General features: G+C 49.2%; 1 protein-coding gene across 1 annotated transcript in view; it reads left to right on the top strand.

The window, feature by feature from the left end:
- Nucleotides 1-1,538: 1,538 nt before the first annotated feature.
- Nucleotides 1,539-26,692, top strand: part of LDLRAD3 (low density lipoprotein receptor class A domain containing 3) — a 155,527-nt gene continuing 130,373 nt past the window's right edge. The window contains exon 1 of the mRNA XM_029914933.1: nt 1,539-1,678. Within this exon, the coding sequence (XP_029770793.1) occupies nt 1,591-1,678 (88 nt within the window). The 5' untranslated portion in view covers nt 1,539-1,590. The remainder of the gene's footprint in view (nt 1,679-26,692) is intronic.

Genomic DNA, 26,692 nt, shown 5'->3' with positions numbered 1-26,692 from the left:
GCTGCCCAACGGAGCGAGGGCTTGTTTCTGCCTGGAGAAGTCAGGAAGCAGTTCAGATGGATTGTAACATACACATTGTATGCGAAGGTGCACAGGGGCTTCCTAGGAGACTCCCAGGTCGAAGCACATTCCCGGTAAAAATAAGAAACCGTGTAAAGGCAAGTGGTCCTGTGCGGGATCTGGAATGAGATGCCTGTCTTTGGCAAAGCGTGTGAAAGAGGATCCTGGGCCCCGCTCTCTTCCTCTGTTCCCAGGAAGGTCTGGACGCCCCTTTCTCTGCACATGGCATAAGACCACTAGCATAGCCTCGTGCCTTCCTGGTCTGGAGGGAGGAGCCCCACCTTTTGTCTCTGCATCCTTAGGACCTACACAGGCATCTGGTCATAAATGTTCAGTAAGTGATTATTGAAGATTCAGAAAGGACCCCCAGAGGGCCTGGTCTTTTTTTTATCCTTTCCCCCTAAAACTTTTCTTCCAGATGGTTCCTTATCTCCCGGCCATTGAACACACTGGCTCAGATGGATGAGATTCATTAGATTCTCACTCCCTTGAAAATCCGTCCCTGGGGTCCACTGGTGGATGAATTCAGTTCAGCACCTCGGTCCCCAGGATGACCCCTTGGCCTTCCCTGTTTGCTTTCCTGACTAAGATGTGGCCCTTTCTCGTCAGGGCCTTGGCATTTGGTGACTGTGCTCGGTGGCGTGGAATCTAAACCTTGGAGCTTGATTCTAAACCTCCAGGAATTCTTGGCAGATAGTTCAGTGACCTTAGTACCCTGAGTTCAAGTTTCAGTTTGGCCCTTCCTCCCCATCTGACCTTAGGTGAGTTTGTGGGCTAAAGTGAAATGGTCTCCCAGTGTTCCTGCTGACTGGCCCAGGTTCAAGTATTTGGTGATTGTAGGGCTACGGAGTCCGAGGCCTGGACGGAACCTGTGATTACTGTAGTTGGAGGCATTGGGAGTCCAGAACTCCTGGAACCTTTATTTTTAGCCACAGCTGATGGTCCAGAAAGGATTTGGGTTTTACAGCCAACCTTTTTTTTTTAAATTTTTATTTATTTTTCTTAATTTTTTTTTTAAGAGAGAGAGCAGGGGAGAAAGGCAGTGGGAGAGAGAGAATCTCAAGCAGGCTCCGTGCTCAGTGCGGAACCTGAGGCTGGGCTTGATCCCATGACCCTGGGATCATGACCTGAGCAGAGATGAAGAGTCGGACGCTCAACCGAACTGAGCCACCTAGATGCCCCACGACCAGGCTTTGTGACAGAGAAAGAAGAAAAGCAGTGAACATCAGTTGTGTGCCAAGCACTTGCTTCAAGCTTTCCCTGCATGTTTTCGTTTAGACTCTCTAGGGTGGGGTGGGGTGGGTAATCAGTCCATTCAGTCCCCAGGAAACTGAAGCCCAGGGAAGTAAAGGTACCAACTGGAAGTCTCACAAACGTGACCCATGTCCAAAGAGAGCCTCTGCAGCTGTGGGGGCTTGGGTCCTAGCCACCTCCACCTGTCTCATGTCTCTATCCCTTTTGTCTTCTGCAGAGAGCCAGCTGCTCCCTGGAAACAACTTCACCAACGAGTGCAACATTCCAGGCAACTTCATGTGCAGCAACGGGCGGTGCATCCCTGGCGCCTGGCAGTGTGACGGGCTGCCCGACTGCTTCGACAAGAGTGACGAGAAGGAGTGCCGTGAGTGGCCTGGCCCTTTGCTGGGGTGGGGGTGGGGGTGGTGGAGGTCCCGGGGCAGAGGGGAGGAGGGCCTGATCCGGCTCAGACCCCGCACATTGTTTGCGCCTCCGGCCAGCCGTCCTGCCCTCTCCACTCCGCAGCTGGGAGCAGCCTGGTGTGTGCAGAGACAGAAGTGTTGGTGGGGACAGAGTCACAGTCCCAGGAGAACAGAGGTCCCTTCCACCAGGCTCTGCTAAACCCACCGTGAGGCACTGCTTTGGCTTTCCATATGTGACTCCGAGACTGCCAGAGGTTATGTGGCTGCAGTGTCTCTCCACTAGCAGGCAGCAGATCTGGGTTTGAATTCAGGGCTGCCTGACCCCAAGCCGCGGCTGGTAATCATCTTTCATGTCTTGTACATGGTGGAATGTTCTTAGTGATTAAATAAGGTGCAGCATCCTGCCAAGTATACAGCAGAAGGCTGGTAGTGACCAGACAGCAGTTTGCTTCCATCTGCCCTACTCTCTGCTAATATAGCATGGGCCAGTGGGGGTGGCGTTCTTTCTCACCCTCTCCACCCCACCTCACCTCACCTCCTTCTCCAGCCTCTTTCACAGTTTGTACCCTCGAAATCTGCAGATGTGAATTGAGGGCATCCAGCGTGTCGGATGATCATGCTCCCTGCCCCGAGAGTGCATTGCCCTTCCACACCAGAGTGGGGCGCCGCAGAGTGAGCTCGGCCATGGCATTGCCCTTCCACACCAGAGGGGGGCGCCGCAGAGTGAGCTCGGCCACGGCATTGCCCTTCCACACCAGAGGGGGGCGCCGCAGAGTGAGCTCGGCCATGGCACCCTGGCAGGTGGGAAGCACACCTGAGGAGCACTGGGCCCAGGGTTCTCTAGTGGGTCACTGCCATGGGACCACACAGCTGGACACTGGTTTTTGGCTGGCCTGTGGGCTTTGGGCATCAGGCCACAGGGCCTCACAGACAGGAGAACTGTGTGTTCTGGATCCGAAGCTGCTCCCTCTCTGGAAGCCAGCTGAGGAAATGGCTGAGAGATGATAATTTGAACTCGAACATAGCTGTTACTGGGATTTGACGCACAGGAAGGAGAACTGGGTTTGGAGCCCAGTGTGGAGCCAGCATGCCCCCGCCTTCATGAAGTTCTCCCTCAGACAGGCTGCCCACTCAGAGACTGGCCCCTCGTCTGTCCCCGGACTCCAGTATCGCTGCCCGCCCCCACTTCCAGGGAGGGCTTGGGAGGGGGCAGACTAGGAATATGTGGTTTGGGGGGGGGGGATATTCATTTTGCTTGTTGCAGGTGACTTTTTTCTAAATGCTCCAGCATATATAATGCGTTTTCATTTTTGAGAATTTTAAAAACAGTATTAATGTTATTTCAGCTTTCTCTGTTTCTAGGTCTTTAAAATTGCTGGAAACGAATGTTTATAATTTGAGTCACATATGTGATTGTATGTGTGAAATCTACAGTCTGTCCAGTTTTGGGGTGCCTGGGTAGCTCAGTCCGTTAAGCATCTGACTTCAGCTCAGGTCATGATCTCACAGTTTATGGGTTCGAACCCTGCATCAGGCTCTGTGCTGACAGCTGAGCCTGGAATCTGTTTTGGATTCTGTCTCCCTCTCTCTTTGCCACTTATCCCACTTACACCCCCCCACCCCGCTCTCAAAAATAAAGACATTAAAAAAAAGAATTTAGGATCTGTCCAGTTTTGAGCATTATTAAAACTACACAAATATGTGGAGTGACCATTTTTGGAATATGGCATGTATTTGAACTCTAGTTAATACCGATTTTCTCTAGCGGAGCTGGGGCTGTTCAGCACAGGGTCCCTTTATGAAAGACCACAGGGTTTGGAATTCAGACTTAACTTTTACTTCCAGCTTTGTCAGTAGCAGCTGTGTAATGTTAGCATATTCTGTGTCTCATGTCAGTCCAGTTCTGTGGTTTCAGAATTCATGCACAAACTGGAAAAGGTGATGGAAAGAGAAGTAAAAAATAAATAAATAAATAAAATAAAAGATGCCCAGCAGCCGCCTGGCGCTCTTTGGTTTGGTTTGGAACAGGTTTGTCTTGGCTGTTCTCATTTTTTTCTCCTCATTTCCTATGCTTAACCCCCAAGCGTAGTTAAGGACTTGATTGGCATTTACTTAGTGTTTTGAGCAAAACATAATTTTAGGGGCGCCTGGATGGCTCAGTCAGTTAAGTATCTGACTCTTGATTTCGGCTCAGGTCATGATCTTATGGTTAGTGAGACTGAGCCCCACATCAGGCTCTGCACTGACAATGTGGAGCCTTCTTAGGATTCTCTCTCTTGTCTCTCTCTCTGCCCCTCTCCCTGCTCATGTGCATGCTCTCTATTTCTCTCTCTCTCTCAAAATAAATAAACATTAAAAAAAAAACCCACAATTAAAAAAAACATACACACAAACATACCCCTTAAAGAATCTCTCCTCTGTTGACCTTTTTTTTCTTTTGTCTTTAAATTATAAAAACAGAACATTAAAAAGTTTAGGTGATAGAGGGGTCACTTTTCTCAAACAAATTCTACTTCCCTTTTGAATTGTTTACATATTCGTTCCCAGTCTAGGACCTGACGGCATGAACACTGGGGAAAGACTGTGCAAATCCCTCTGCCCAGATCACGTGCTCCGTGATCTTAGGGAAGGTACCAGGATGTTCTAGACCTTAGCCACTGGGAGGATTGAGTGAGAAGTCCTTAACCTCCTGGTGCCTCAGTTTCCTCCTCTCCAAAATGAGAACAATAAGGCTTCTAGTAAGTGCTGTGAAGCTTAAATGCACGGTGCCTGGGTGGAGTAAGTGGTTTGCAAACGTTAGTCACTCTGCACAAACTGTTTCATACAGGCGTCGTCATGGCGACATGTGATTGGGTAACCCATTTGTTTGTACTTCATTTTAGAGGCCCTTTGCCATGTGACCATATTTCACCTTCATGGTTATTGTTTTGTGAGGTTGTGTACTGATGCATCAAGTTGATGCCGTGTAATGTACCCATTCCTTTGTGGGTGGGTGTTCAAACGTTTGGGGTCAGTTAAGAAACGTCTCCATACCCGGAGGACAGTCTGCACGATGATTTTGGCCAGAGCCAGTCTCGGCCGGGCTGACATCTTCCAGCTGCACCAGCTTTCCGAGGGCACCTGGAGAGCGGCTGTTGTAGACTTCATGTCACCTCATGTCCTTTCTTTGATTCTTTGCAACAATGGGGTACTTCAGGGGAGGAGAGTGAAGAGGGCTGATTGCCTCACCTCGGAGAGGTGATTGCCTCAAGGATCCTGTGAAATCGTTTTGCCATTTACAAGGTTGTACGCTTGAAAAAGGAATTCTTACCCTTTCCAAAGGGTGAGAGAAGACGCCGGAGAGTTGTGTGGTGGTGGGGTGCTATTCTGTATCCACGGCAGAGGACAGATTTTCATGAGACAGGAAGAAACTTTTTTTATCATACACAATAAAAATCACATACTGTGAAACTTGGAATGGAGGAGAAAAACAATGGCGGCGTACCTGAGGTCTCAGCTCTAACAGAATCACTGTTCGCCTCCTAGAAATTTTTACTCAGGGTTTTCCCCAGTTGTAATCACTGTGGGCATACACATGTTATATTTTGATCTTTCGAGGTAACATTTTGACCTTTTAACATTTTAATGTATTATTTTCATATTTCTCAAGTTTTGATGCCTAGAAAAACAGTCCACTGACTTGGTATAATATAGTTTATGTACTCATTATTTGGCATTTACTTCCACTTTTTCACTGTTAGAAATAGTGTTCGATATTGTGAACATGAGGGTGGATATGACTTTCCCCCTGTTTTGAGAGATTTTCTTAGGCTGGGTTCTCAGAAATGAAAATACTAGGTCAAGGGACAGGAAGCTGTTTTTGGTTCTTGAAACAGATGCCCACTTGTTTTGCTAAACGTTTGCACCAATGGGCTCTAACTGGCAGTGTGTGAGGATTCTGGTTTTATTTTAGTCTTGGCAGCATGAGGAATATCTTTAAAAATATTTTTTCTGGCTAATAGAGAAGTTCTGTATTTTTATTTTTTTTTTTATTATCGAAAGAGTGAGTATTTTCCCAACCCCTATTCACTAGTCTTATTTCTGACTTGACTTGGTGAAATATCTGTTAATGGACTAGAATAAATTTCCACCCAGGTTGAGTCATTAAATTTTCCACCTTGTGAATCTGGAGAACCTCCTCAGAGTTTTGAGAGAAGAGGCTCATTTTGGGATAGTTTGAGTGAACTTCTACTTTTGGTTGGTAAAATGCCTCAAATGATCATTTCATCCAAATAACTTTTTTTTTTGTAATAAAAGGAATAGAGATATTTTAGAAAAACATGGAAGCCCCATCCACGAAAGCACAAACTATTTGGGAGCTTTCTCTAGGTAGCTCTGTCCCAGGCACTTTGCACTGTATTAAGTCATTTGATTGTTACAAGCCTTCTGAGGAAAGGACCGTGGTCATTTCCAGACGAGGAAACTGAGCCACAGAGCGATGATGCAGAGGTCGCCTACCGTCCCAGAGAAGTAGTGTCCTTCACCTGCCTCCACCAGAGACCAGGAGTCTGTCTCTCCCTGGGTCTGTTACTCTGCTGAGTCAGATTCTCCTGTATGTTACCGCTGCTAACCTGCTTTAAAAAAAAAAAAAATATTTATTTATTTTCGAGAGAGAGAGCAGAGGAGGGGCAGAGAGGGAGGGAAACAGAGAATCCCAAGCAGGCTCCATGCTATGGACAGAAAAGAGCCCAACACTGGGCATGAACTCAGGAACCTTGAGATCATGACTTGAGTTGAAATCAAGAGTTGGAGGCTTAACTGACTGAGCCACCCAGGTGCCCCTCCACTAACCTTTTTTTTTTAAGTTAGAAATGTCAATAATGGTCTTCTATGTAAATGATTTCTAAAATGGCCGTGAGTGCTGTGCGTCTCTGATAGCAGAGACTGTTCTGTAATTACTACCACACGCTGTAGTAATAAAGCGCAGTCCAAACATCCAGAAATCACGCGTGATCTGGAATCACGAGCCTTACAACTCCTTCCAGCTTGGTGTCGGATTTTAGCTGCCACTTCTCTGTGCCCTGACCACATGGGGGAGAGATCTTGGAGGTCTGAGTTCGGTGTCACAAAGTGTTTTTCCTCTTTGGAAAAATGAAATCCATCAATATTGATCAGGCATGTACAGACTTTCAAATCCAAGGCCCTTTGTGTGTGCACATGTGCGCATGCATAGATGGTGTGGAGAGGAGATAGGGATCAATTCAACGATCTTGACAAATGATAAGATTTCAGTGAATCTCCCAAGTCCAGAGACAGAAAATTACAAAAATGGAAATTGAGTTTTATTTGCCTTCACTGTTTCCAACCATTTCCTGAGCACGGCTTGTCACTGCTCCTGTGCGATGGCAGAAATCCATGGGAGGGTGGAAAGGGAGAGTTTGGAATAAGGATCAGCAGGAAATATAAAAGGGGAGGAAAGGGGCGGGGGTGAAAACAAACTCCTCCTCTCCTTTTTATCGTCTTTCTCATCTTCTGCCTCTGGGTGGCGCCACGTGTGATGTTTTCTTGTAAGCCTGGTGCTATGGGGCTAGCAGAGATGAGCTCCAAAACTGGAGTCTGAGGCCCTAGTACCCGGCTGATGTGCAGAATTCCCCAGAACGTCGGGAAATGGAAATTTGGATGCAGAGAAACAGGGGAAGAGGGCCATTTGAAACCAAGGAGTGAAGCCTGGAAACACCTGTGCTCACTGCCCTCAGAAGGAGCCAACCTGCCGATACTTTGATTTGGGACTTCTGGCCCGCTGGGTGGTGAGACAGTACCTTTGATTTGGGACTTCTGGCCCGCTGGGTGGTGAGACAGTACATTTCACAGGCATCCTTCTGCCTCTTTCATAATTGGAAAGCAAGAATCTTACTGTTCTGGGTTGAATCACGTCCCCTCAAAAGATATGTTGAACTTCTGAGCCGTGGTGCCTTGGAATGTGGCCTTATTTAGAATTGGGATCATTGAGGATGGATTCGTTAAGATGAGGTCATACTGGAGTAGACTGTCCTTCTAAGAAGACAGCGTGAAGACATGGGGGAAGAGGGCCTGGTGACAGCAGAGGCAGAGATCGGAGTGAGGCAGCTGCGAGCCAAGGAGTGCCAGGCATGGCCAGCCACCACCAGAGGCTGAGGAGAGGCAGGGCAAGGGTCCACGCAGTCTCAGAGGGAGCCTGGCCCTGCCGACATGTTGATTGTAGACTTCCAGCTTCCAGAAATGTGAGAGAAGAAATTTCCGTTGCTTAAAGGCGCTCGGTTTACAGTACTTTGCTGTGGCAGCCCCAGAAATCAAATCCACTTACTTCCCGGGGACGGTAGAAACCATCTGGGCTTCAGTGGGCCCTTTATCACACTTTCCCCTCCCCCCCCCCCCCCCGCCATGCCCCCAGCTTCTACAAGTCATACCCTCCGTCCCTGCTCATGTGATGGGGTTGTCCTTCTCCTCCAGATCTGAGACCTGGCAAGCCATTGTTAAGGGCTGACTTTCAAAAGCTTTCTGAAGAAGTTGAGCTTCACAGAACAAAACCGGAACTTACAGGAGTCTAGAGAGTATCACCGCAGTTTAGTGCTGTGTCCCTTCAGCCCTTCAGAGCGAACACTCACTTTCTGCCATGGCGCTCACCGTGCGGAAGAAGTCCGAGACCTGTGGGTGTTAATGTTGCCTCTTTTCTAGCTTAGGCTGCTTGTTTGTTCACGTCCTTGTCTTAAAACATCTTCCGTAATTCCAGGCATGCCCCCCACTTCACTTCATGTGTTTTACCTCAAATGTGAGACCATAAATCCTGTGGCTAGGAAGTGGGGCCTTGGGCCAGCCTCCATTTATGATCCCTGGGCACCGTCTTACTTTACTCTGTCCCCCTTTCCTCGTCTGTAAGAGGGGGATCATAATGGTACCTACTCCAGGGGTGATACCGAGAACATTTAATAGGTGCTATGTCCAGACCAGTTAGAAACGAGGTGGCCTTAAGCAGTAGGCACTGTTTGCTGGTACAGGTAGGGTGAAGACCAGCTCTGCTGACCACAGGACATTGTTGTCTTAAATGAGCCGATGTGTGTGAGGCTTGGAGCTGGGGGCCCGGCACATGTTAAGCATTTAGTAAATGCCAGCTGCTGTTTTCTCTTGGTAAGCGTTCATGACGTTATGCTGACTCCCAGGTCTGCTGCCACATTGCTGGCCCATGCGGCGCCAGATGCCGCTGGTCCAGCCCACCCCTTGCCTGCCTCTCCTAGACCTTCACGCTTCCTTCTTCTCCAACCCTTCTCTTCCCACTCTCCCTGAGAGAACCAAAGCCATGGCAACACCTCCTTTGGCTGGGTCAGTATCTTCTCGTCGGTTTAGAGAGGCTTGAACACACAGTCGTGAGCTCTTAGGAGACTCTCTTCCGCTTAGAGCTCCAGCCACACACCGGAGCCGGTGCACAAGGGAGGGAAACAATATTTGAGGTCCGAGATGAGCCTGGCAGGGAGGGACATTTGGAAGTGGCTCTCCTGCATGGAGCCGGGCACCTCTGGCTGGTGGCCCTGCAGTTGTCCCCGCCCACTGAGCGTGGCGGTGGCTGCTCCCGGCTCTGCCACGGCCCCGCACAATTAGGCATCTAAGTGGATTTTGATGATGGCATTTTGCTTCATTGCTTGAGCAGTCTTCTTCAGTCCCTACCGCCACTACTCTGGGTTGAAACCCTCACGGCACCCCACGTGGCCCCAAGGTCTTTGGCCTAGAAGTCGTAGAAATGACAGCCTTCCCAGTCCTTTTCCTGCCCCCAGGCGTGCTCTTTGTGGCCTGGCCCACGGCAGCGAGGAGAGACTTCCAGTCCTGGTGTGGCCATCTCAGCCGAAATTCCCAGGCAGTCCCCTGACAGCAGCATACAGATCTTTCTGGCTTATCATGCTCTACTTGACCGAACACGAATTTGACCTTGTGCTAACTTTTCTAATAGGGCCCTGTAGCTGTTGGAAGATGGTGGTGTTTTATGCTGCGGAGAGGGAGGCAAAGTGCTCTCAGTGTATCAGTTAGCTAGGCCCACAGACTAGATGGCATAGAACCGAAGAAGTGAGGTCTCCCAGTTCTGGAAGCTGGATGTCCAAAGCGACGGTGGTGACACGGCCATGCTCTCTCTGAAGGCTCTGCAGGAGGGTCCTGCCTTGCTCCGTTGTTGGCCTTCCTTAGCTTCCTCGGATCGTGGGCGGAACCCTCCAGTGTCTGCCTCCACCTTCACGTGGCCCTTTCCCCATGCCTCTGTCTCTGTGCACAGATTTCCCTCTTCCTGAAAGGACACCCATCATTGGATTAGGGACCGCCTTAATCCATTATGACCTCACCTTAACTAGGTCACATACGCCAAGACCTTTTTCCAAATAAGGTTCCATTCATTCCCAGGCCCCAGAACACAGCCCTGCGCACTGACTCAGTACGGAGGAGGAAGCCTGCGCCATGGCCAGCAGCTCCCGCTGGGGGTCCTCGGGCTGTGCCCGTCCTCCCATCTCCACTCGGGCTGTTGTGTCGTTTGTCTGACCCCGCCCTTTAGAGCCTGATGGTCGTGGAGCAAGAGCGGGTCTGTCAGCAGATCAGGAGCAGTGTGAAAGCCTGGGGAGAGTGTATTATAGGAGAAAATGAAATTTTTTAAAAACCCAGCTCTTTTTAAAGAGTTTTTTAAAAATCCACCTGGCATCTTGATTTGGCCATTTCCATGATGAAAAAGTCCTCTCAGTGCTGGTGAGCGTGGAGGCAGCCTGTGAACGTTCTTTGCCTTTAAGGGCCTCAGGGTGGCTCCTAGTATTACTGCATCAGGCCAAGAGCTCTCCGCCTTCCAGGCCACCTGGAGGAAGTTGGGAGGGCTCCCAGCCAGCACGGGCTGTAGTCGGGTCTCTGTCCTGCCCAAGGATGCTAAAAGCACCAATTAGTTGCCAGTGTTTCTAAATGGGGAACTTGCATATGAAAGTCAAGGATTATCCTGTATTCCAGAAAAGTCAGATTTAACGTTCGGATGCTTTCTGCACACAGAGTCCCTTGTTTCTACTCTGTTTCTGTCATGCATGTCACCATCCTGTTTGTCACATCTCCAGTGTGCCTTTGGCTCTGAGACCTGCATCTTTTCATGTTTTCAGATCTCTGACTCGGAGGTGCCTTTGATAAAGGATGGGGTTGGGAAACATGGTGTCCTAGCTTAATTGGCCAGGTTTCTTTCCTTTCTTAGTTGTGCATAAAATGGTGGCATGCCTTGCAACCCATGGTGTGTTGGAGTCAGTGAAATAGAATTTTCTCTGATTGTTAGCATGTGATGTTTCAACCCAAAGAACTGACATTTCCAAACAGGTAAAATGCACCGTGTCTATGTTTTCCTTAGGGTGCTTGAGGACGGGAGGCAGGTGCAGAATTCCTGGGGTGGGTGGGGGAGGGCAGCTCTGAATCACGCCGTTGCCCTTGGATCTTGGCTCTGCCACAACTGAGCTTAGGGGTGTGGGTGAGTTGCTTAGCCTCAGTTTCCTTAAATCCCATGGCATTTTTAGGAGGATTAAGTGAGATAAAAACCTTGACAACCTTTTAAATAGCTGCTGGCCCATAGTAAGCACTGAATAAATATTCACGGTATTCTTACTGGCTGTGTGGAGTCACATTTCTGGTTTATGTATTTATTTTTAAATGTTCATTTGTTTATTTATTTAGTTTTTGAGAGAGAGCCTGAGTGAGGGAAGGGCAGAGAAAGAGAGAGACAGAGGATCTAAGCAGACTCCGTGCTGTCAGCACAGAGCCCGACGCAGGGCTCAAACTCACGAACCATGAGATCATGACCTGAGCCAAAGTCAGACGCTTAGCCGTCCCAAGCCATCCAGATCCCTGGTTGAGATCCCAGATCTACTGCTGGTTAGTCCTGTCCCTTCTCGGAGCCCCAGTTTCTTCTTCTGTGAAATGGGAATGGGTTTGAAAAGAGGTGTGTGAAAGTCACATGTGCAAGGGCTGACATCGGGTGCACAGGAGGCGCTTAATAAAACACACTCTCTCATGTTGTGGCTTCCGGAGGTGCACACGATTCCCTAAAAGGGAGTCTCCAGGGTTGCCAGAGAATTTGGGCTCCTGTAGTCCTTGGACACAGCCTAGAAGATGCTCTGTACACTGTGCTTTCTGGCAGGTTGTCTAAGCTAAGGAGGGTGGCCACTCCTCCTTCCGAAATACTGTGAACGGTCAGGTCAGCCGCACACTAGTCAGAATGAGCACCTCCTTTCTCTGAACCATTTGCAGAAGCCAGAACCTGGGGACCCCATGATATTTGTTTTGAGGAGGGTACCATGGGGCAGCCTAGGGTGAGGGAGCCTCATGCCAGATACAGTGCTCTTGAGCCCCCATCGATGCCCCCAGAAGGCGAGAGGGATCAGCCTGTCTACCAGAATCCTGGGGCCCCTTCCCTTGGAGCTGGGGACAGGAAACCCCAGACTCTGGTTGGGGGAAAGGTTGAGGTAAGGTGCTCTAGAGCCTAGAGAAAGACTGGGAGAATTTGTCCAATTTAGTCTCTTCTTGGAGGAGAGCAGCTTTTTTCTTTCTTTCTTTTTTTTTTTTATTTATTTATTAAGAGAGAGTGAGCTGGAAAGAGGCAAAGAGAGAAGGGGACAGAGGATCTGAAGTGGGCTCCATGCTGACAGCAGAAAGCTGAATGCAGGGCTTGAACTCCTGAGCTATGAGATCATGACCTGAGCTGAAGTCAGACTCTTAACCAACTAAGCCACCCAGGCGTCCCCTACCCCCTTTCATTTCTGAATCACCAACAGCCCTAGCTCTTAGAAAGTTTTGTCATATTATTTCATTACAGCTCCCCTCACACATCCCTGCTGGGGTCATTCCAACCCCATCTGGTGGTGACAGACTCACATGGCATCTTCCGGAAACTCCATCAAGCCCCCTCTGGTTTCCTCTATCCTTGCCAGGTGATGCCAGCCAGCTGTGGTTGGGGACCTGCCACCACTTTCTTGGGAACTACCAATTTAAATGCCAGTACTGTCACCAGCGAGAAGTTAGTGGCATAGTCATCTTAAAGTCATCTTTTAAGTCAACTCTTCTGCAAATATCAGCCTCACTCCATCTGGCTGGCCCTCCCCACCACTTCCAGAGAATTCTGTTATCAGGATTGTGTGCTGCTTTTCCCTGCAATGGAGAATCCTAATGAAGGAGCTGGGGGTGTCTGCATGTTCTGGTGTCGGTAGAATGAGTGTGGCCAGGTCTCCCAGGCCTTTGTCATGCAGACACGCTCTTAGGGCCAGGACTTGGCTATGACCACACGATGCAGTCAGTGGTAACAGACTCCATAATTGCTAATAAAATTTAAATGGCTGCAAAATCACAGAACATCAAAAAAAATTTTTTTCCTGGCACATCTATGCAAATTTTGCTGATCCAAGTTAGGCTGTGACTGTGCAGTCTTTTTATTTTTATTTTTTTTTAACGCAGACGTGTGCTTTCATCTGTGACACGGCTAGTTTGCAATTGCCTAATGGCTTTTTAAAAAATTCAGAGACAGATGAGAAAGTAATAATTAAAAGAAGAGGATGTGGGGTGTTCATAGAATTCAGACATGTGACTAGAGAGATTCTTTTGCTTGTAACACTTGAGAAGAATAGCTTTTGATGGTTCAGAGTGTTTGGAGATGGTGGGGGAGAGGCTTTGAGGTCAAAAGCTAACTGTATATACTTCTCTTAAGAAAGCATTTCAGGAACTTTTGGCTTTTGACATTGTTAATATCATGTCCTTTGCTAAGATTCCTGCAAAAGGAGTCATGAAATGGAAGAATGAAAGACTGACGTAGGTCTAAGAGATTTGTTTGCATCAGTGGCTGAAGGGAAGGGACCAAAATCTCTTATATGCAGGGAGGCCGTGCTCCGCCACCTGGAAGAGCCTCAGGTTCATTCCAAATTAGAATATAGTCTCTGAGTCTTTTGGAAAGGCGTTGATTTGCAGGTGCCTGAGTTGTTTATTTCTATCATCGGTGCCCATCACTTTGGAGGGGTGGGCGTGTGGAGGCAGGGAGGTAATCAGTGTCTCTGATTCTTGATGGGGTTGTAATATGCTGGGCCCAGAGACCATCCTGGCTCCTCTTGCTTCCTGTCGGGTGGAAGGATCATTTCCTGCCCGAGGTCTTTTGGAATCTGGCAACAAGCTGGTGATTTTTACTGCCCTCGTGGGCTAGGAGGAGGTGCTTCAGGGAAGACCGCCCTGTTACACGGTGGTTTTGTGGGGATCACCCAGCGTGATGTATTGTTTTTCTCTGGGCCGCTTGGAACATTTTGGCCAAGAGCGGGGGAGCTGTGGCGGGCGCTTGCTCGAGCCCGTCACCATTGCTGTGCTGCTTGTCACTGGGCCGCTTGCTGTTGCTCTCCAGGCACAGCCTGCCCCTTGGTGCACTCCCAGTCCCGGCTCACACTGCTCCCAGCGGCCGGGCCACAGGCGGGCAGCCGGTGGGCAGCGGAGTGAGGCTCTGTCGTGTGACGGGGAGCAGATGGTCTGATGCAGAATGTGGCGGGTCTCAGCCACTTGCTGTCTGGCATTCAAAGCCAAACCGGGAAAGTTCCCAGCTCCCTGGGATGGAGGACACTGGCCAGCCTGAGGCTGGGAGGGGGCGAGGGAGACTGGGTCACCTGCCACCCACAGTTGGGGTGTGTTTCCGAGGTAACAGCAGCGATGGAGCCTGGTGCCTTGACCCAAGGCCGGGCCATTGCGCCCACTCCCTTCCCCATTCCTGCCACCACTCAGGACCTCCTCTGAGCTTTTCCCGAGATGGAAATGCAGGTGAGGCCCCCGCACACTTTCTCTGATTAGCCTTTTCACAGTGTGCGGGGATATTGGCTCTAGTGGTACCTTGAGGAAGAGCCTGCCTGGCCGCCCTGACTTTGGAGACAGGTGGTGGAGGAGCAGTTATGACTGTATTATTTAGGTCTGCTGAGACACAGCCACCAGGGTGGGATTAGGCACCCAGGAGCTTTACTGGGGGTGTGAGGGGGAGGAGGCAGGGAGAGCCGTGATGAAGGTTTGGCACCGGAGGAAGGAGAGAGGGCAGAGGAAGGGGGAGGAGGGCCGGAGGAGCCTCACACTGCTGAGCGGGCCCTCGGAAGGTTCTGCCAGGCCCCGTGCGATGTCCTAGAGCCAAGGTACCTATTGGAGGAGTCCCAGGTCTCTCAGGAATGGGCCTGTCTTAGCACTCCTCCTGTGCCTGGTCAGGGGCTAAGAGCAGCTCATGGAACGTGTGGCTTTAGCCCAGACATGGTAGTGAGTCCAGATGTCCTCTGCCAGGACCGTCAGTCATGCTTCCTGTCCCCAGGGATCTGAAGGGTGCATTTTCCTGATCGTCACAGCCACTGCTGAGCTAGGTTATACATTCATTAATTCTCTTAGCAAACATTTACAGAGCACTTTCTGTGCAGTTGACCCTCGTTGGCACTGGGGGAAACGACGAATGAGGAAATCCCTGTGCTACGAGAGCCTTAAGTCAGGGGAGATGAATCCCCGAACAGGCAGCGGCAGCAGCATGTGACCCATGCAGGGCAGGGCCACATCCTGGGTGCTCTGGGAGCCCATGGAAGAGACCCGAATCTCCTCTGGGGCACCCAGGGCGTGTTCTGGGAGAAGGCCACTGTCTAAGCTGAGGCTGGAAGAGAGAGGGTGAGCTAATGACCCAGAAAGAGGTGGAGGAACTCCAACGGAAAGAGAAAACCTGCACACAGCCCTGAGGGCAAGAGAGAGGGTGGCGTGTGCTGAGGCATGCCCAGAGGAGTTCCTGTGGCTCGTGGAGGGAGGAGAGATTCTCAGGGGTGTTTACAAAAGTACATGGTGGGGAACCAATCTTACGGGGCCTTGTAAACCAGCAAAGGGCATTAGCTGTGTGCCTCGTGGTCATTCCTGCTCTACCATTTCCCAGCTGTGCAGCTCTGCACAGGTTACTTAACCTCTCTGTACTTCTTCTCCACGTCTGTAGAATGGGATCGCAATGGTTGAGTCCCATCGGGTTATGAAGATAAAACGGCTCTCTGTCAGGCTAGAACAATACCTGTCATGCAGTAAACATTCCGTAAATGTCAGTTTCAGTTCTCATCATTATCCTAGACTTTGAAGAGTCCTGTTCAAAAATTGTGGTCAGACAGGCTTCAGTGCTTGCTGCTGGCATCTGACAGTCACCAGACTTCTCAAAATGACACGACTGGTACATTTTTTGAATGAATAAAAGAGTGCCGCAGAGTTGTCTCGATGGGTCAGGAAGAAGGCACTCTGTATAATGTTGACAGAATCAAAAATGAAAACCCCAGACCTCAACAACTAAGTTTCCTTGAGTTTTCTCCTAAACAACAACTGAATGAAGCCAGAAGCTGGGCTCTTAGGGACAGTCCCCAGCCAGCGTATCCTAAAGCGGGCTTGGTAGGTCACCTTACTCATCTGTTAACGTAGATTTGGGGGCAACTCAAAACCTGCTGAAACAGAGTGTCTGAGAAGGGGACCCAAGGTTCTGCATCTTACCCGGCAGCCCAGGTGAGCCTTGTGCCCGCTGTGCTGTGAGACTCACTTGTCCTGTGGAGGAAGTTAGGACAAGGAGGAAGTCCTGTCAGGGAGGAAGTTAGGACAAAGCTTTTACGTTGTCAGGGAAGGAAGGATACCGCAGAGAGCATCCCTTCCGAGAAGCCCAGGCAGGAAGCATCTCAGTTAGTGTGTTGGACTTCGGAGCTAAACATTCTGAATGCAGGGCACTAACTGATGCGATGGCCACGTGCTAAGAGTTAGCGTTTTGCTTTAAGGTGCATTCATGCATTATTGTCTCCTAAAGAAAGCCGATGGATTCCAAGTGCTGTCCCTGCACTACCCACAAAAGAAAATGACTTTATCTCAGCCAGAAATGAAATTGTCAGCAAGAGGTGCCTGGCCTTTGTAAATCTCAGCAAGTAACGGCCAACAAGATTAAATCCCCATTAACAGTGGGTATCTCTGGGAGGAGGGATAATAGGCTGCTGTTCTTTGCTAATAACTTCGTACAAGTTTTGCACAGGAGGCAGCGTATGGAGTGCTTTCGAGTGCATAAGCCTGGCACGAGCCTGCCTAGGTCTGTTCTGGTTCCTCTGCATGCTAGGCAAGTTATCGACTCACTCTGGGCCTCAGTTTCCTCATCTGAAACATAGGGAACAATCAAATAGAAGGAATAATCAAATACCTCACCAAGTTTAAATACATTTATATCGGGGCGCCTGGGTGGCTCAGTCGGTTAAGCCTCCGGCTTCGGCTCAGGTCAGATCTCACGCTCGTGGGTTCGAGCCCCGCGTCACGCTCTGTGCTGACGGCTAGCTCAGAGCCTGGAGCCTGCTTCCGGTTCTGTGTCCTTCTCTCTGTGCCCCTTCCCCTCTCATGCTTTGTCTCTCTCTGTATCAAAAATAAATAAAAACATTAAAAAAAAATTAAATACATTTATATCTGTTAAGTGTTTAGACAATGCTTGACACTTACTAAGCTCTTGACAATAATTAGCTATTGCTATTATTATTAAAGTTTTTTAATATTTATTTGAGAGAGAGAGTGTGTGAGTACATGAGCAGGGGAGGGGCAGAGAGAGAGGGAGAGAGAATCCCAAGCTGGCTCCATGGTCTGTGCAGAGCTCCACAGGGCTTGATCTCATGACTGTGAGATCATGACCTGAGCTGAAATCAAGAGTCGGATGCTTAACTGACTGAGCTACCCAGGTGCCTTTCTTTTTTGTTTTGAAGAGAGAGAATGTGTAAGAGGGGCAGAGAGAGAAAGAGAATCCTAAGCAGGCTCCCCCTTAGCACCGAGCCTAATGTGGGGCTTGATCCTGGGACTGTGGGCTGAAAGCAAGAGTTGAACGCTCAACCTATTGAGCCACCCAGGCGCCCCCCTCTGTCATTGTTAATAATAACATCATCATCTTCATGTATGTGCATCGGGTAACCGTAGGGCGATTGAAAATGAGGTGTGAAGAGTAAGGCTGCCTCAACTGTAGGAGCTAATGTGTGAAAGGTCTAGACCATGTGCTATAAGACCAGAAGGAACTTGCAGGGAGCCCGCTGCAGTCTGGTTCGGGGCCTGACTTGCCGTGTCTACAGCAAGGTGGGGGGACTCCTGTCCCCATTTCAGACTTTGCTTCTTGCAGCGCCTCGGTTTAGTGCCACCGTGGGAGGCAGGAAGGGCCAGAGAGCCGGAGGGCTTGGGACTTAGGCTCTTCTGTCTGAGAACGAAGCCGCTACAGTTTTCTCTTAATCCCTGGTGGGTTTGCATAAGATTTAGCTTTTCCCACGGACGGTCCTGCAGTCAACAGACAAAAAGAGTCGGACCCCACTGGGCCAGGTCCCTGAGAAGCCCCGTTCCCCCTTGGCTGTCTTCTAGGCGCCTGCAGTTGCAAAGACCGTGCCGTGACTGTCCCTCTTCAGGACAGAGCTCACGTCCAACTACCATAGCATGCGAGCCCTCAGGGAATTGTTTTGTGTGATGGGCCCCAATCTGCATTTTTGGAACTCTTTAGTGGAAGCACAGGGGTGACTTAGGTACTAACGAGTTCCCTGCTTTTAGAACCGCAGGCTTCAAGTGATAGCAAGCCCTAGCTTCACTAATTGCCGGCTGCGTGACTGGGTAATGAATATGAGGCTCTAAGGATGGAGTTTCCGTACTGTGAATGGTGGGTGTTGGTGACCTGACCGCTCTAATAATCACAAGTGCCTGGCGAATGTCCACTGGGGATCCGCTTTTTGTTACCCCAGGAGTCTCTTTGTAAAGTCCCTTTTGAACGCAGTCCCCTGGTCCTAGTCGTCAGCCATGCTCACAGACGAAGCCATGGTCAAGGTTCCTGTGGCATCCATCGCATCCCACCCTTCCCTTTGCACTGCGGGGCATATTTCACAAGAAACCTGAACTGTAGGTTGTGTAATCATGCTCCGATGCAAACCAAATCTTGGCAAGCATGAACCACTATGAAAACAATACATATGTGAAACACACGTCCCCCGTGCTCCTCTTCAATGTTCTGGTTCCCATGCCAGGTTTCCCCCTGTGTTCTGCATTTCAGAAATATTTTGTTTTTCATTCCGGACCGTAGGAGTACAAAGGCAGATTTGTTTCATCGCTTAATTTGGCTAATTCTGCCAGGCTCTTTCTCCCACTGATCAGCAGTCCTCCTTAAAGTCTTATGTGTGAGGCTGGCCTTTAGGAAAATTACATAGGAGTGGGATCATAGTTACGCTGTGCGTGACTGCAGAGGCCATGAGTAAGCGCAAAACAAAACAAACAATTGAGGACACAAAACAGTGCCTCTGTGGGGGAATTTTAGGATAGGCTGGGATGCCGCAGCCGAGCAGGGTAGGGGTGCAGACTCTGTTTTTGTTCTTGACTCTCTGGAGCTTATGACATGTGATTTTACTTTACTGAGCTCTGTTTTCCTTCTGAGTAGGAGCCTACTCTCTGACATCTTCCCAGAAACATGCTTATTTTACAGGATTGACATCACCCAGTTCTTTGACTTTCCTGCTGATGGAAGTACAGAACTAGAAAACAGTTCTCGGCAGAGACTGCGGCTCAAAAAGAGGGAAGATGGATGAATAGACGAATGGAAGGATTGATGGATGGATAGAAGGATGGATGGATGGATGGATAAATGGATGGATGGGTGGGTTAGTGGATGGATTGATGGATAAATAAATGCATGGATTGATGGGTGGGTGAGTGAGTGGATGAACAGATGGATGGATGGATAAATAAATGGATGGATGAGTACCCTAGTGGATGGATAGACGGATGGGTGGGCGAGTGGATGGATAGGTAGATGGATGGATGGATGGGTGGATGGATAAAGAGAGAAACTTTTAATTCTATAACCACATCCCTTCCCAGAAGCCTTCCTGACTTTCTTCATTCTACCCATCTTGTCCCTGCTTCTGTAGCCCTTTTCTACCTTTGACTTGTAAACAAGCAGATGCAGTAAAGAGTGGTAAGTACAATCTTCTAGGTAATATTAGAAGCTTCAGGATGACCAGGAAAAGCCCCACATATGTCTTGTTCACTGTTATCCCCACCCCCAAACAGTGTCAGCCGCTGGCCTGCGGAAGATGCACAGTTACACGTTTGTTGGATGAGCCAGTGAAAGCATCCAGTGAGAGAACAGTGACTGTTTACAAGGACTTTTGGGAGCACATCTCTGCTTTTCCTTCTTGTATCCCTCTAGTACTACTGCTCTGTCAGAGCTGGTTTTCTATTAATGGGGAGCCAGATGGGATTACTAAGTAGGAATAGGATTCCTCCCACCTGTCTCTCTCTCTCTCTCTCTCTCTCTCTCTCACACACACACACACACACACACACACACACACACACACACACACGCTTCTCCCTCAGGACTTCTAAAGAGGGTCACCTGACCGATGTGCTCTAACAGCCTGGCCTCCTGCCCTCCTCCTCTGCCTCACCTATCCTCTTTGTCAGTGAGTCATTCTTCAGAGGGTAAATGTTCCTATAGGCTCTCTCCTTTTCCTTTGGGCCCCAAGGGGTGTGACCTCTGGGAGAGCCTTGTCTTTCTCTCTCTTTCTAAGCCTTTGCCTAGACACCTATTATTATCAGCTCAGTCATTGTATCCTGATATTTTGCTGGGATTTAAAGACGAGAGGCAGGGGCTAATGAAGGGCTTTCGTGTTCTGGAACACAAGGGCACCCAGAAGCTTCAGCGGCTTCTCCATTTAATTCCAGGCTTGTAGGGACACTCACTGTGCTTAGCACAGCCCGGGGAGCACATTCAGCCCTCCCCTGCTCAGCGCTTCCGACACAGCCTTGGTGCTTGCCTCCGGTCTTCCTGGTCAGCGCGGCCTGCTCTGGTGCAGAGAACTCCTTGTTGCTGTGGGTATGCACGCTGCCTTTCCTGGGCCTTAGTTTTCTCATCTGTAAAGTGACTTGATCCTCTCCAACCTCTCTGGCCTGTTGAGGCTTATGCAGAATGGTGGCAACCTGAAGTGAGCAAGTCAGTGTATAGTCCCTGGTCAGACTATAAAAGTTTTACCTATGGACCATGCACTACACCCAGTGCTCCGCATGGATGAGCTTTTAGTCCTCACAACTGCCCCATGAGGCAAGTCCTGCCAGTACCCCCACTTTACTGATGAGGAATTGCAGCTTGGAGAAGTTAGGTCATCGGCTCAGCTGGTTTGGGTGGCAGTCGGGTTAGGAAGGCAGATATGCGGGCTCAGGTGAGAGCTTGACCGCTCTGCTCTGCTGCCCCCTGCAGGTGAGTGTGTGTCATAGCGGCTCTGTGCCAAAAGGTTTCTGGGGCTCAGATGCAGCTTTCCTGCCTCCCTTATAAAGGGAGTGCTTGTTAAATGCCCTGCCTATCCCATTCCCATGCAAGAAAGGATTGCATTTGAAATGTCTGCTGTCATGCCTGACTTTGCTCCTCTGCCCAGAGGGTCCAGCAGGGGCCTGAAGCGTCAAAACCTGTATGGGGATTTGTTTCAGCGATTCTTTGCTGTCTTTTGTAAAAATTGGCAGCAGGCATATCTCAGGGCAGTCTGCACTAAAGATGTCTGGCAAGAGGGCACCTGGGCACCTCTCCCCTCTACCCTCAGACCTCTTTCCATCCTAGTCTAGAGCTTCCTAAACATTGTATATATCAGAAAGGCATGAGATCTTGGTAAACTACAGATTCTAACTGAGTGAGTCTGGGGTGGGGCTCCCCGGGGTTGTCAATGCTGCAGGTCTGAGGTCCACACTTAGAGCAGAGAGGGTCTGGAGGCCGTGGTTTCCAGGCTGCATCAGAATGACTCGGGACAGCCTCAGTAAACAGCTTCCCAGGACCTCCCTGGGGATTCCCAGTCACCAGATTGAGGAGGGGACCCTGGAGCTGAGTGTTTCTGGGATTGCATTGTGAGAAACACTGCCCAGTCTGGTGGCTCCTAAGCCACCCTGGTTGTCAGAGTCCTTTTTGGATTGAGGTCATCCTGGGGAAGATTGGCTCATGGGCCATAGAGTGGGGCCAGAATTATCTGGGTCCTGTCTCCCCCGGTGAGTCTGACCCACACTCCGGTTTGGGAACTCACCTCCCTATCTTTAGTCTCTCTCCTGGCCCCAAACTCTTCCTGAGACCTTCCTGCCCCACCCTTCTCCTTCGTTGTGCCTGTCTGTGACTCAGCTCTCTGCAGTGTGGCTTTCACAGGCACCACAGTCATGAATTTGCTCTGGGAAAGTTCACAGGGAACTCCTGGTTGTCAGATCCAGTGTTGAGATCTGACCTTAACTGGCCCCCAAGCCGTTTTGGACACTGTGGACCATGGAGGCCTTCTTTGTCTGCTTCCTGCATCAGTATTTACCAGAACTAAATTCCTTCCTTCCTATCCTATATTCCCCTCACTCCCCACCTTGGAGATCTCCTCCATCCCCATAAACTGGCAATGCCCAAATATTTATTTCCTGAATCATCTTCCTAAACCACAGGCCAAATCATGTTACTACTCCCTTGCTTCAAACAGGAGGCAGAGGACTACAGAGCCAGCCAGTCTGGGCTCGGATCCGGGCCCTGCCACTGGCAGCTGGGAAGTCTTGACCAAGTCATTGAACTTCCTAGGCTGCCATTTTCTCACATGGAAGAGGGGATGAGGCACCTCGTCTACGTAGCGTGCCCTGCACTGGGGTTGGTATAAATGTGAGTACTCAGTAGATAACCAGCTTTGAGAGTTTTTTTTTTAAATCCATACATGTGAGGAATATAGCCTTCCAGTGGCTCCCAGGTCCCCCGTGGAGTGAAGGGGACTCTGGAGTCCCCCAGAGACCTGGCTGGCTCTGCCCATCTCACCAGCTGCAGCTCCTGCCCCACCTCACATGCCTCCGCAGTCACTCAGGCTCATTCCTCCGGCCCTTTGCACATGCTGTTTTCCCTTTGGGCCTCTGTCCACCAGCACAGCTTTTAGCCTGCATGATGCCTCCCCTGCCTCCCCCAGGAGTAAAGCGCCATGATCTCCTTTGTGGTCCTGCTTAGTCTCATAGGTACTTCAGTGCATGTGTCCGGTACCAACTTGACTTGCTTATATGTCTGCATCTCTGTTAGACTGTAAACTCTTTAAGTCTGTTTGTCTCCCTGGCATGAGGTGTGGCTGACTCTGTGGACTGTTTTTTGTTTTTTTTTTTTAATTTGAGAGAGCACAAGAGCGTGTGTGAGCGAGTGGGGGAGGGGCAGAGGGAGAGGGAAACAGAATCCGGAGCAGGCTCCAGGCTCTAGGCTCTGGACTGTCAGCACAGCTCAATACAGAGCTCAAACTTAGGAACCAAGAGATCAAGACCTGAGCTGAATCCATATGCTTAACTGACAGAGCCACCCAGGTGCCCTTCTGGGGACTATTTGAATGAATGAATGAATGAGTGACATTGAAAATCCACAGCACGGTCAATGGCAGACAAGGCAAGCACATGAATATATGAGGTGATCTTACCTTGTTAGGGACGAAAACCTAGGAATCATCCTTGAGGCCTCTCTCTCACTGACTGCCCCCTCTCCCTGATCCTATCCGTTAACAAAAGCCAGGTCAGCTTTGCCTGTAAAGCAGTGTTTCTCAGCCAGGGGCAAATTTGGCTCCCAGGGTTATCTGGCAGTGTCTGGAGACGTGGTTGATGGTCAGAACCGGGGATGCTGCTGGCATTTAGTGGTGGAAGGCAGGGACGCTGTGAAACACCTGCGTGCACGGGACAGCCCCCGCACCACAGGCTTCTCCAGCCCCAAACGTCAGCAGTGCCGCGGTTGAGACACCCTGACCTGGATGGTTCCGAGTCCGGGCACAGCTCTCCGTCCTCACCACTCCCACACACCTCCAGGTACTGTTGTCCCCGTCTGGAATGGCTTCCTGCTTCACTGCCTCTCCCACTCTCCCAAGGGCAGCAGAACCACCTTTTGGAAAAGTAAATAAAACCACTCCCCCGTAACACCTCCCATCACTGTCACTTGGAATCAAGCCCAGACTCCTGGCCCTGGCACCTGTTTCCCTCCTCACCCCCCTGCCCCGGGGCACCCTGCTCCCACCCTGCCTGGCTGCCCCTCCCATTCCAGGGCCCTTTTAGTCACTGTCGCTGGTGTATTTTTGTGATGGCCTGCTCTCCCCTCTCATCCCTTGTGATTTAGTTCTCACTGTAACTGCTTCGGCCTCCGAAATTCCCTTCCTGATTTTCTGAACCAACCACGCACCCACGGTCACGTCTTCTTCCGTCTCCGCGGAGCCCTCAGCACGGTCCGATTTCGATCCTGTGTGTGTTGGAGCTCCGTGAGGGGGAGATCTCCCCCACCTGGGACAGGGGTGTGTCCTCTGCTGTGGAGAGCAGGGCTGGCGTGGGATCAGTTACCAGGAAAGTGTGGTGGGAGTAGGGTGCTTCTAACAACTTACGTTTGTGCAGTAGAGCCTGAGCAGTGCTCTAAATGATTTCCATTAATGCCCATACTCGCTTTATGAGATTGGGTACCACGATGGCCATCTCCACTCTACCGGTGAGGAAACTGAGGCACTGGAGTTTAACATTGTATTGCTAGATAGGGACAGAGCTGGGATTTGAGCATAAGCAGTCTGACTACAAAGTCTTTTTTTTTTTTTTAAATAGTCTACTGTCAGGTTGGCTAACATACAGTGTGTGCAGTGTGCTCTTGGCTTTGGGGGTAGATTCCCATGATTCATCACTTACATGTAACACTCAGTGCTCATCCCAGCAAGTGCCCTCCTCAAAGCCCATCATGACTGCAGAATCTTAATCATTCCATCACTCAGCCACACTGTTGGCATGAATGTGCAATACAAATGGCGCATTCACTTCCATCCTTCACCAAATGCTTAGATTTAGGCAGCCTTTTCAGAACTGGGGTTTTGTCCGCTCTGGGTTCAAATTTTGTGACTTGCACACTTTGTGATTTTGTCACGTGTGTCTGGGTTATGAGGAGAGAGTACCAAGAATCTCTTTTCTCTTAAATGGTTAGGTCTTAGTGTTCTGTACACTTTACTCTGCTCCTTACCAGGTTTCCTTTGTTGCTTTGGCCGCTAGGAAACTCATAGCCCGGATGCTAGTAATCCTGGAATACTTTATGGAGTGCATCTTGCCTACTACCCTTCTTTTCTTTTGCTTTTGCCCGTAATATCCTGTTTTCTTTATTTTTATTTTCTGAGTTTTTTTTCCCCCTAAGCCAACTCAAATGATTTATGAGTTGAGATGGAGCAAAAACAAATCTATATGGAAAGTGTGTCCCTGGAAGCATTAATCTCTCAAGTTGTCAGTGTTCTCTATGCAGTGTTAGTAACCAGTGGTGTGGTTTTTTGGTGGAATGTAAAGTGGCTAAAGTCCACCAAAGTGGTTCAGGACACACTGCTAGAATTTAGTAAATGTTAATGTCTTTATCATTTTTCCCTCATTTACGGTGAGGAGGAGGGGCTCTCAAACTACTGCTTGGTCTAGTGGAGGTGTTGGAAGGCCTGGGCGGTTTAATCTGTTTTATTGAGCCATTCCTGTCCACGACTAACTCGCGAGCTCCATTACAAAGACCCATAGCAAATGACAGCCTGTCATCTTGTCCTGTTTTTGGTGCTGCATCCATGACAGTAAATTGGTTTCTGAGCAGCAGAAAGGTGTTCGGTGTAGTAGGTGGAGAAGATTCCGCCACCATGCATTGAACTTGTACTTGAAGTGTAGCCTGACAAATAGAAAGCATTTACTGGAAAGAAAATGAGTCAGACTCACAGAAACTTTCTATTACTATGGCAACAGGGTATTTGGCCAGTCCTTCTTTGGCTAGAGCATAATATACTAGTAAGGAATGTCAACTGTTATGTTTTAGTTGCTTATTAGCTCATAAAATGTCCTAGTTTACATACTAATTGTTGCTGGAGGAAATAGTCCAATTTTAGATGACCCAGTCACCTGTTTCCTGGTGCTAAGCCACTTTGGGCTTAACAAAAAATAATAATTATAGTAATAAAAGCTCTTAGCCTTTACTGATACCAGGCACCATCCATCTTCTCATTTAATCATTACCTACTTTGTCAGGTTGATTTCGTCATCCCGTTTTACAGATGAGAGAGTAAAGCCCAGGGCAGGTAGGTAATTTGCCCAAGGTCTCATTTCCGAGAAGGCATGGAATCAGGATTTGGATACAAGTTTCATTTGATTTTTTTTTTTTTTTTTTTTTTTTTTTTTTTTTTTTTTTTTTTTTTTTTACCATTAGTAGGGAGGTAGGTCTTTCTTTAAACCAGAAAAGGCAAAAGTTCGAGAATATTGACCTTCTCCTAATATGGGATTCTTCACCCTTGAAATGTTGACATTTTGGGGCCAGATAATTGTTTATTTGGTGGGGGGAGTGTCCTATGCATTATGAGACTTTTGGCAGCATCCCTGGTCTACCCACTGGATGCCAGTAGCACTCACCCCTCCCCTCCCACCCCCAATATTTTAAAAAAGATTTTATTTTTAAGTAATCTCCATACACAGTGTGGGGCTCGAACTCACAACCCCGAGATCGAGAGTCGCATTCTGTACCTACTGAGCCAGCCAGGTGCCTCCTCCTCCTCTAGTATGCCAGATGTTCCCTGAGAGCAAACCAGAACTAGGGAGGAATTCAGACAATTTCATTTCCTTCCTGGAAAAGAGCAACGTTTACATTTCTGATGTCACCAACCCTCCTGGACCTCAGAAGTTCTTAGAAAGTTTTGTTTCTTTAGTTATATGCAGGGAGTTGTGCAATTCTTGCCACTGCCTAATTTTAGAACATTTTTATCACCCCCAGAAGAAATTCCATCCCTCTCCATTCCTCCCTCTGCCAATCCCTGGGAGCCACCAATCTGTGTTTTGTTTTGTTTTGTTTTGTTTTTGTCTCTATGGATTTCTTTATTCTGAACAGATCATAAACATGGAATCATAGAAGAACTGGCCTTTATGTGGAGCTCTTTCACTTGGCATGAGGTTTTCAAGGTTCATCTGTGTTGGATCAT

This window comes from Suricata suricatta, chromosome 11, assembly GCF_006229205.1.
Source record: "Suricata suricatta isolate VVHF042 chromosome 11, meerkat_22Aug2017_6uvM2_HiC, whole genome shotgun sequence".
NCBI classification, from domain to species: domain Eukaryota; kingdom Metazoa; phylum Chordata; class Mammalia; order Carnivora; family Herpestidae; genus Suricata; species Suricata suricatta.
Note: the sequence above shows the minus strand (reverse complement) of the source record. Positions and strands in the feature narration are given on the sequence as shown.